The sequence below is a fragment of the Chenopodium quinoa genome, unplaced genomic scaffold (assembly GCF_001683475.1).
Source record: "Chenopodium quinoa cultivar QQ74 unplaced genomic scaffold, ASM168347v1, whole genome shotgun sequence".
Lineage (NCBI taxonomy): Eukaryota > Viridiplantae > Streptophyta > Magnoliopsida > Caryophyllales > Amaranthaceae > Chenopodium > Chenopodium quinoa.
Genome location: NW_018743979.1, coordinates 2,027,707 through 2,039,490, shown reverse-complemented (window position 1 = coordinate 2,039,490; position 11,784 = coordinate 2,027,707). Strand labels below are relative to the sequence as shown.

General features: G+C 35.3%; 1 protein-coding gene across 2 annotated transcripts; it reads right to left on the bottom strand.

Moving 5' to 3' along the window:
• Positions 1–483: 483 nt before the first annotated feature.
• Positions 484–10,270, bottom strand: LOC110690005. Of its 2 annotated transcripts, XR_002504983.1 has the most exons (5): positions 9,997–10,270; positions 7,953–8,012; positions 6,101–7,648; positions 5,787–5,843; positions 484–5,590 (listed from the first exon to the last, which is right to left on the bottom strand). XR_002504983.1 is itself a non-coding variant. In XM_021866829.1 (3 exons), coding segments are annotated over exons 2-3 (573 nt in total). In that variant the 5' UTR covers positions 7,955–8,012; positions 9,997–10,270; the 3' UTR covers positions 5,852–7,077. The 2 variants fall into 2 exon arrangements, 1 of the variants encoding a protein (XP_021722521.1); XM_021866829.1 differs by lacking the exons at positions 484–5,590; positions 5,787–5,843 and having other exon boundaries at positions 5,852–7,648.
• Positions 10,271–11,784: the final 1,514 nt, after the last annotated feature.

The window sequence follows — 11,784 nt, the reverse complement described above, 5'->3', positions numbered from 1 at the left end:
AATTAAATTTGAAGGATTGATTATAATATCATGTTTTGAATAATTGAATTATTTATCATATTTTAAAAGGTTTGATTTTGAAAGCATGTCGAATTAAATAAAAAGGAGTTTTGAATTGTTTATTGTAAAGATTGGAATTATTGATTTAAAGAAGATTTATTGAGTTATTTATAAAAGCTTTACAAGCATGATTATTATATTAATCCCACTATGTGGATTCATTGAAGACTATGGACTTTGTATGACCTAGTCTTTCCTCAAAGACAACCTTTCAACATAAAAGTATTAGCTTGGGGGTGTGCACATTTAGAGAGGAATTGAGTTTTTGAAAAGAATTAATTTTAATAATCACTATTATTGAATTATTGAGTTATTGGAATTTATTTGAGTATCTTGAGAATTGGTTTTGAATAATGAGTTTGGAATTATTGGAATTGGTTTTAAAAGCATGTTTGCTAATAAATTGAATTTACTTATCTTGAACTTATCGTACTTAGCATATTTTGCTAATCCGTATTTCTTTTTTGTTTTGGTTCGCCTTGTTTACCTTGATGGTAAACAGTGTTGACTATTTTTAGGTGGAGTCAATAAATGAGCATTTGGGAGTCCTGGCATATTCTTCACCTAGTTTAGGAATGTTGGCCGTTAATTCTATTTTTGAGTACTCATGACATTGGTTACGATGTATATTAAGTATTAGTAAAGAAAGAGTTTGAGTTTCCGTTGCGAAGTTGTGGTCTATCTCTAAGGTATAATTGTACGTATTATACTAGTATATCCGTAGAGGGAGATTTGAGGGTGTTACAAAGTAGTATCAGTTTTCTGGTCTTAAAAAGATTAAAATGGGAAAAAAAAAATTGTTGGTAGACTTAAGAGGGCATACAGGACAGAGTTTCACATTTGTGTGTGAAAGTCAAAAGCATTATTTTTTTTAAATAAAAACTATTTTCTTATTTGGAAAGATGATTGAGAAAAGGATTCTCAAGTACGACTCTCTGTCTAGGCAAGACTCTCCTCGATGCTGTAGGTAACTTGCCTGGGAGATGCGTGCTTGACCGTCTAATATCATGATTCAAATACATTATTATTATTTTCGAAAACAAAAAGAATTGAAACAACGTGAAAGCTTGAGTTGTGTGATTATGTGTGCATTAAAGTTGGTGTTAAAACACCTTAGTCTATGGTCAAGAGGTTCGAATTTTTGAGTCATTGCCCATGGTTGGGTGATCTTGAGCTATACTTGGTTGATTGAGTTATGAATTTCTTATGCAAACGATTTTTGAATTGAATTGCTTATATGAATTGGCATTGAATTGATTGTTTTGCATGTGTATGTGAAACAGATGGAAAAGATTGATGAAATGAGAAAGAAATACTTTAACTTGCATTATTTGAAAGATGATGGAGTCAGTGTTAGTGAGTTTGTGACTTACATAGTTACTTTTTCCATATCCCTCTATGAACGATATGGATTTGAAGTGTTGACCCAACCACCTTGGATGATTTTCTTGCCCTTAGCCCATTTGCCTAGAGTTCTCAATATAAACCTATCTTTGACAAGTATAAGGATGTAATCAAGGATAATGGAATGTGGAATGAAGAACACCATCATGAAGGGAAGTGGTTAGCAACCATGTCTAGCTTCAAAAGAGACTTGCACTATGTTGAACGTGACTATGAGCCTAGGAGGAGAATTGTGAAATTTCCCAAAATTTCAAAGAATGCTACCTTGAGAAAAGATGACCAAATGTACCACTTAAATGCTCAAATACCTTTATCATACCGAAAGCGTCGTTATGAATTTGAGTCCTCCAGTGATGAGTCCATACCACCTCTTGGAAGGAGCAAGAACTACCCTCCTCCTTCACATACTCCAAGCTATGAACCTCCAAGGCGTCCAAATCCAAAATCCATTTTCATATTGCAACAAGGCCCAGAATTCGTAACTAAGAAGTTAATCAAAAGCCACCAAGTCCAGAATACCATCCATCTTCACCAAAAGTTCAACAAAAACCCAATGCTTCTTCAAAGCTAAATTGTGGTTGTGCTTGTCCACACAAAAGCCCAAATTACAGCCCAAATTCAAGTTCAAGCCATACTCCAAGTTACAGTGGATATAACCCAACTTTCACGACTAACCCAAGTGATAAGGGAAAGGCTAAGTAAGATGATCCTGACTATGATCCCGATGAGGATGACTATTCTAAGAGTGTTGCTTGAATGATTGAGCTATGCTATGTTTATTGCTTTCAATAATTGCCTAAGATGGCAAAGTTGTACTTTTAATTTGATTCTTAATGAAATGAAGTTATTTTTATTGAATTTTTCTTATGTTATTGAGTGAATTAAATGCTTATATGAGTAGAACTTGTTTCAATTTTCAATGTATGGTAATTATACCCAAGAAGTATGTCTGCAAGGATGAGAAACCAAATGGGAAGTAGGCGCACTGGTTCCAAAGTAGGGAAGATCCTTAGAAAGTTAACCCATATCACTGAAAACATCACGAAAGGGGTGAACCAAGGAAACCGTAATTCGGACATTGACTCTTATAGCGAAGTTTTTAAGAGAGTTGCTGCAGCCAAACCACCTGTTTACTTGGGGAAAGAGGACCTAGCTAGTCTTGAAAACCAAATTAGGGAGTTTGATTAGTTGTTTGATACTATCAATTGCCTGAGTAAGCTGAGAGTGAATAATGGTGTTTACTATCTGAGGGAAAAAGCTGATTTATGGTGGGCCCAAAGAAAGGATGAGTTGTTGACGAAACCAAACTTTGGGTGGGATGAGTTTAAGGAAGCCTTGAGGGAGAAGTTTTACCCTTCTTACCTGAGAAAGTAGAAGTGTATGAAGTTTACTAACCCGAGAATGGGGAACATGTCTATCAATGAGTACTATAACAAGTTCATTGAGTTGATGAGGTTTTCCCCAAAAGTAGTTCCCACTGAAACCATCAAAGCTTAGAGATTTGAGCAAGGCCTAACCTTGACCCTCCAAGGGAAACTAGGGGGAATCACTTTTGAGACCCTAGATGAAGTCTATGGACGTGCAGCCCACCTGTACAGGATCAAGGGGAGAGAGAAGGAGCATTCCGGAGAGAAAAAGAAGAACTACGTATTTTTTCATGGGGGTGAAAAGGGGCATAAGACCAATGGTAACCACCAAGGGAATTTTGGAGATAGGAGGGACAACAAAGGGAACTTTGGAAAAGGGAATGGAGGCTAGACGACCAACGCTAGAGGGAATGGAAACCAAAGGGGTGAGAAACCCTAGCAGAAGTATTTCTGCAAGCGGTGTGAGAAAGACCACCCGGGGAGGAACTGTGAGGGGAAACCGGTAACTTGTCGTTACAGTCAGAAGTAGGGGCGCCGTGAGTTTGAGTGTTTCAAGAAAGAGTCTAGTGCTCCTAGCAAACCATCTCAGCCTAGTGGATTTACACCCAAGGTTGGAACCAGTAGCGTTGCGAGAGGTTCCCCAAAGGGTTGTGTGTTCGTGATGAACAACCGTGAGGCTGAAACTTCTAATGATGTGGTTATTGGTGTTTTCCTTATATGTTCTTTGTCAGTGAAAGTTTTGTTTGATTTGAGTCCATCTCATTCTTTTATTTCTAAGAGAGTGGTTGAAAGTCTTGGGTTAGGGAGTCCTGAGTCAGTTTCTCTAGATGTGTCTATTCCGTATGGGGAAGTGAAAAATTGTTCCAAGTTGTTTAAGAGTGTACCTCTTACCATTTTTGGGTAGAGTTTTCGTCGGATTTGATCGAGTTCGATTTGAAGGATCTCGATGTGATTCTGGGTATGGATTGGTTGGGAAAGTTTGAAGCCAAGATTGACTGTGCAGCTGAAAAGGTTACTTTGAATAGCCCAAGTAAAACTAGAGTGACTTACTAAAAGGAAGGGAAGAGTTCAGGGTTGAGAATTATTTCTGCAATGCAACTACAGAAGTTTGTTAAGAAGGGTTATCCTCTGTTTATGTGTAGTGTTCAAGAAGTGGGAAGTGAGGAAGAGAAGAGTAAGGAAAGTATTCCGGTTATAGAAGAGTTTTTTGATGTATTTCCAGATGAGATTCCTGGTATGCCACCAGTGAGGGATGCGGAGTTCACTATCGACCTAGTGCCTGGTACTGAAGACTCCATATAGGATGACTCTAGCTGAGATGAAAGATTTGAAGACTCAGTTGGATGCTTTGTTGGTGAAAGGCTACATTCGACCTAGTTCCTCACCCTAGGGAGCCCTAATGTTGTTTGTAAAGAAAAAGGATGGAAGTATGAGGTTGTGTATTGATTATCGAGAATTGAATAAGGTTACGGTGAAGAATAAGTATCCATTACCAAGGATCGATGATTTGTTTGACCAGCTCAAGGGGGCTGGAGTGTTTTCGAAGATATATTTGAGGTCAGGTTATCACCAGTTGAGGATTGCGGAGCAAGATATTCCAAAGAGTGCTTTCAATACCCGTTATGGTCACTATGAGTTCACAGTTATGCCATTTGGTTTGACCAATGCACCAGTAGTGTTCATGGATTTGATGCATAAGATTTTTAGGCCATACTTGGATAAGTTTGTAGTAGTGTTCATTGATGATATTTTGATTTATTCAAGGGATAAAGATGAGCATGAGGAGCATTTGAGACAAGTACTATCATGTTTAAGAGAGCACTAGTTGTATGCTAAGTTGTCAAAGTGTGAGTTTTGGTTGGAAAAAGTGGCATTTTTGGGCCATGGGATTTCCAAGGAAGGAGTTTCAATTGATCCAAGAAAGATTCGAGTTGTCAGTGAATGGCCAACCTCAAAGAATGTGTCGGATGTGAGAAGTTTCTTGGGTTTAGCAGGCTATTACAGAAGGTTTGTGAAGGATTTTTCAAGGATTTCAAGGCCCATGACAAGTTTGATGAAAAAGGAGCATAAGTTTTCATGGACCTAAGAATGTGAAGAGACGTTTCAGACCTTGAAAGAAAGGTTAACCACACCACCTGTGTTGGCTTTGCTTGATGGAAGCAATCTATATGAGTTGTATTGTGATGCATCGATGTTTTGATTGGGGTGTGTTTTAATGCATAATCGAAGAGTGATTGCGTATGCTTTAAGGTAGTTGAAACCACATGAGGTGAATTACCCAACCTATGATTTGGAGTTAGCTGCAATAGTTTTTGCTCTGAAGATTTGGAGGCATTATTGCAACAGAAGCACCAACTTGTGCATTGACAGGAGCAACTACAGGTTAATTAGTAGGTGCACTACTAGGGGACTTCTCCTGAGAATCAGTTTGTTGAGAAAAGATTCCTAACCTGAATGTAGGAGTTCTAGATCTTTTGGCAACTGAACTTCTTAAACCATATCTGATACTTGAGTCTCCAAGTTTTTTAGACATATGTTTAGCAGCCCTAGGCACGGACGAACATTCAACATCAGCGATACCACTTGCTATGTGAACACATTCAACAGAAATCTTAGTAACATCAATGGGTTCTGATTCATTTAGATGAACAACCCTTGCATTGATTAAAGATTCAGCATGCTTGTCGTTGCGTGAAATCTATAAAAACCTATCCCAAGCTTCAATTACTGCCGGATCTTGCCAATACCGTTCATCTTGGCTAAATGAAAAGAGTAAATATGAAATGAGCAAAGTGAATATGAAATGAGCAAAGTGGATATGAAATGAGCAAAGTCATATGAAATGAGCAAATTGAACTTTATATGAGCACTGAAGTTTTTGCTCATTTGAGAAATGAGCAAAAAATTAATTGCTCATTTGACAAATATTGGTTTCCAGAAAACTCATATAAATACCTTCTTTAAATCTTGTTCAGTTTCTTCATTTTTTGTACGAATTGGATCAGATTGTTCCTAAAATCAAGCAAAAACAAAACAAAAAAAAAGAAAAAGAAAGTTAGAACAAGTTGAAAGCAAATATCCTAACAAATATAAACCAAGCTTACTTATAAGACATAACCAATTGCATAATTTGCTTATCTGTCAAATGAGCAAAAAATTATTTGCTCATTTTAAAAATGAGCAAGTAATTGCTTGCTCATTAGCAAATGAGCAAAAATTAGTTGGTCATTTCCAAAAAGAACAAAGAATATTACAATACATATGATTACCTTATTGGCACCTACTTGAGTTTCCATTTCAGAAGGAATAAAATTTTCCTAAATAAAAAACAAAAAAGTTAAAAATGTAGAATAATAAGGAAAAGAATAAAATAAAAAATTATAGTTAAATACCATTTTAGGTTGTGTCATGCTAGAAGAACCAGCATCAAGCTTAGCTTTTTAGCACAAATATTTCCAATCCCCCCGTTAAAGAGTTCCAATTTCTCATGTGTTGACAACATAGCTGTTGTCCACCCTTTCAAGATTGGAATTTCACTTGCAGCTTGAACTTCCTCAAGTACAAATTTATCAACATACAATAAATACAAACAAGTAAGAAAAAAAAATTAGTAAATTAAAAATCAACCAGTAAGTAAGAAATACTACATCAAAAATAAACAAAAATTATAGTAATACCATAAGAAACAATAAAGACCCAGGAAAAGAACGAGTTGGACGTTCTTCCCAGAAAAGCTTGCCTTTCACGAGAGAATCAAGGATATACTTTGACCAATTCAAGTCCTTGATTTTATCAACATCAGAATGAAATGTAATAATATCAGAATTACTATTCATGTTTTGTTTCCCTTACAAAAAATGAGCAAAACAAAAGAGAAATGAGCAAACAGAAATTTAAATGAGCAAAATAAAATAGAAATGAGCAAAATAAATTGAAAATGAGCAAAATAAAAATAAGAAGACTACCATCCATTAGTGTAGACACACAAAGAACTACAAAGTTCCGTTTGAACATAGCACCAGCTGACTTATGCTCCTTCAAAAACTCTTTAAGCTCCCCTATTTTGATAGAGAGTGAGTTGCTTTTGAATTGCTTTTTCCATTGCTGAATGACTTTCTTATTTCTGGGAAAATTATTTTTATCAATCTCTATGCCCCCTATTGGCAACCCAAGAACTTCATGCACATGGTCTTCAGTAATACGGAGAGGATCAGAAGCAGGAATATTTAATGAGCACGTCTTAGCATCAAAGTGCTGCACCAACCATATACCCAACTGCAAAGGCAGTTGAATCACCTTCAAAAACTCCATCGACCCCAAATCCTATAGCTCTAATTGCTTTCAACTGATTTTCTGAAAGTAAAATTGATTCCATAACTTGAACAATGGATGAGGGTGACATCTGACTATGCAATGTCCTATGAATGTGAGACTTCAAACCTTCCACTTCATTGCCTGACTTCAAACCTTGCAATTTGTTGCTGGATTTCATCTCCTCTAGCTTAATCATCTGTTTTTCTTTCTTTAATGGTTCCTTTAAAACCTTTTTTCCTTTGTCCTTAGAAACAACTGTCTTGATGCTCCTTCCCTTACGTTGAGGCTGTGTAGAACCGCCAACAACTCCTAATTGTGCTGCCCCTGCTGCATCTTGGTCACCACCAACAACGGCTGCCCCTGCTGCATCTTGGTCACCACCAACAACTCTTAATTGTGATGCCCCTACAGCATCTTGGTCACCACCAACTCCTAACTTTGCAGCCTCTGCTGCATCTTGGTCACCAACAACATTAACAGCAGAATCTCTCTCAATAGATGTCCTACTCATACAAAATGGGTATCATTGATGTCAAATGAGCAAATAGTTAGCTGCTAATTTAACAAAATGAGCAAAAACTTAGATGCTCATTTCTCAAATGAGCAAATAGTTAGTTTCTCATTTGTCAAATAAGCAAACATTAATTTAATCATTTGGGAAATGAACAATCAGTTTTTTGCCCATTTAGCAAATAAGCAAATAGTTAGTTGCTCATTTGTCAAATGAGCAAACATTTCTTTAATAATTCATTGAATCAACAAGCATTAATAAGAAAACATAAAATGAGGAAATAAGAAAACACGTACATTATCCTTTCCAAAGGTACATCCGTAGAATCTTTAGCAGATCCATAACACCGAACAATTCTACAATATAAAAAACCCGAAAAAAAATGTAAGCTAACTAAAACAAAGGAAAAATCAAATGAAGAAGCAAATTTGTAAGAGAAATAAAGAGGGGAAAGGGGGGATTCACCACATTTCAAACAAGAAGCAGAGGATCCTAAATGTGAGAAAATAGTGTAATATAATTCATTTATAGTCTATTCATAACATGAATGAAAGAGTGCTTATGTTGTCCTTTTGTTCATGTTCGAGTTTCAAAAGTAGAACACCCACCACTGGTAATGACACTGTCGAGGGACACGATAAGAGCATAGAATTATAAAGGAAAATTAATCCTATAAAATTTGGTAACAATCAAATGTGGAGAAAACACTTCATAATGCATATGCATGGAGTTTCTGAGAATATGAGGTAAAACATGGTGCCTTCAGATAAGCAAATTGAGCCAAACACCTCAAATCTATCATCCTAACACAGCTTGTTACACTGCTGCAGCAAACCAAACCAAACAAAACATCACAGAAAGTTGATAATGGCAGAAGCTATCACCCACCCCCCCCCCCCTAATCAGCCCGTTCTCCACATCCTGATCCCTGAATTTGTTCCTCTCTCTCGTTCACTTCCACTTCAAAGATACATAAATTAAATTATAGGAGCCACGAACATTGATGAGAACTCATTGAAGGGCTTATTAAAAGACATTCTAAACAAAGCATAACATGACCTCCATGTGCTATCCTTTGTTTAAATTTGAGAAGCCAGCAACAAAAGATGACAATCACAAGAGCCGCAACATCAAAAGGATCAAACAAAGGCGAACATAACATACACTATTGACAAAAGGTATGAACTTCACAGAAAATTATGACATAATATAACACAGCTTGAAAGGAGTGAACAATTCCTAAATGTAATTGACTAGTACCACAAAATACCTCAGACTCGATTAATGCCTTTGTTTAAAAATAAAAGCCCTAGTTTAACCCATAAATTTGCTAATAAGGAACTTTGACTAATAATATTTCTAATTATCAATGAGCATAAATTTTAACAAGTTGATATTTGTAAACTACACATTGAAACGATTCTAACAACGAACTACATGGCTATATCCAATCCTACTCTATATGTATACTGCACAAATGGAACTAATGGAAGTGGTGTGAATAGTGCAAAAGTCAAATTGGGGTAGTTATTTTGAAAAAATAGAGTACATTGAAAGAAGCACTGTTCATACAAACAGTCCTATTCACAAAAGCACTGTTCTGTAACCAAATTAATTGACCATTACCACAAAGGATTTCAGCAACTCACCACATACAAACATATATCTCATAATATGACCTATTATGCTAAATTTTGAAACAGAAAAGGAAATCAGTGAGATAAGCATATAGAACTAAAACCTGCTTAAAAGGACTTCACCAATCCTTCACAACCATAACAACAACGATTTACTACTAGTTCTAGAATGGATTATATCTTTGATCTTGAATTTCTTACCAACTTGCAGTATCATATTATCTATTTCCTGAGCAACAGAAACAAATGGTATATAACAAATCTCATGATTCCAGGACACCTCCACTATAAACATTCAAAATACAGGGACATATATCTAAGCTTATGAATACAATACAACAAATTAACCAATATAGCAATTCAAGAAAAAAAGCAATTAAAATAAACCTAAATCACAAACAGTAATTAATGAAACCACAACTGATCAAAAAACAAAAAGCGAACTATAAAAATCGCAGATTATAAGTATTCCAAAACCCTAATTAAATAAAATAGAACAAAATAAAAAATTACACAAAATAAAAAAAATCAATAATATAATTCTACAAATTAGACACCTAATCGTGAGAAATGTCAACAAAAATCGGCAAAAATATCTTAACAATGATAATCGAAACCATAAATCGCTGAGCATTAAAGAGCAAATTCATAAACTAAAAAAAAAAATTGAATAAATAACAACAAAGAAAGAAAACTCAAATACCTTAATTATCCAGAATCAAGGTATATGAAGATTGAAGAAGATTAAAGCAAGATCGATGCAACAATCGAAGAAGATTAAACTCAAATACGAATTCCCAGAGAGAGAATATGAAGGAGGAGAGAGAAAATGTAATGAAGAGAGAGAAAGTGAAAATGAAAAATGAGAAGATTGAGGATAGTCATTCAAGCTGTGAAATTACTCAGTTACCCTTAATTAGGCGGGTTAAATAAGAGCCATCAGATGAATCTAATTCAAGGGTCTAGATTTATTCTCACATAAGTTAGGGTTCTCACATAAGGAATGTGTTCTCACATGATCCTAGGAATGTGTTCTCACATGATCCTATATATATATATATATATATATATATATATATATATATATATATATATATATATTGAAAGAGGGTAAATATATTAATTAATTAAAGTCCATATCCGCTAGCGTTATAAAGCTATTCGAAAACGGATCAAGCCAAACATGTTCAACCTCATTAATCGGGAAAGACCTGGCGACCAAATGGGCTATAGTATTACCCCCCCTCTCTTAACATGACTACAAAATAAAAAACTCAAAGCAGAAATTAAACTACGAAGACGATTAACAAATATAAATCTATAAGAATTACCCCCACACTTCCTTGAAATTTTTTGAACAATACTCAGAGCATCACATTCTTACCAGACCCTTGTATACCCCATGCGTGAGGCCATCTCAATTCCATAACAGCATGCTGCTGCTTCCGCCACCTCAGATTCCCAACTTCCTCTCCTCCTCCTAGCTGCTGCAAACACGAGCCTTCCATTCTAATCTCTGGCAACCACACCCAATCCCACCTCTGATGTAGAGAAGAGTGCTGCATCCATATTTATTTTAAGAACACCTTTTGGTGGCCTCTTCCATGCTCCTGCTGACAAGAAGCCCTTCCTCTGCTCACCACTAAACACCCTGGCAGAGTATGTGTTATGGTCTTGGACGTATTTTACAAAGTTTGCAACTAGCTCACTCAGACCATGAGATGAGTTGCCGTAGACAACCTTGTTCCTATTTGTCCACACTGCCCATGCAATTGTTGAGAAATTGGATAACTCCTCTCGAGACACATGCTCTGTCACATTCTTAAAGATCCCCTGAAAGTCCTCCATTCCACTGTCTTGAATATACCCCCAGAAGTCACTGTTTTCCCATATACTTATAGCTGGATTACATTGGAATATATATATATATATATATATATATATATATATATATATATATATACATACATATTTATATATATATATATATATATAGCCAAAAATACACTAAGAAATCAATTAATCAAAGGACAAAGTGACCGAGAGGATATAGGGTGACAGTGTTCGTATTATTATGCTATAATAGCACATTATACGAAGTTTTATATTAATTTGTGAGAATTGTTATGTTCATGTTTATAATAATTAAGGTGGGAAATCAGGAGTCATGTAACTCATGTTTTATGGTTTACACGGAGTAAGCACTAATCCTAATTTTAGGGATTTTTTATTTATTTATTTTTTTACAAAACCCTAATTTTAGTTCGACTTTATATTGTAGCAAAATTATAGATTGGTTTTATTTAATCGATAAAATCATTTTATCTTATTTTATACTCTGTACTACTTACAAATAGAGGTTTTTTTGTTTTCTAGTTGTACTATTCGAGTGTAATAGAATTTAATTAGAATTAGTTTATTGAAAATTTGTTTAACTTTGTGGAGGCTTATGATTTTCAGTATATTTTTACATTATCAATATTCTAGCTAG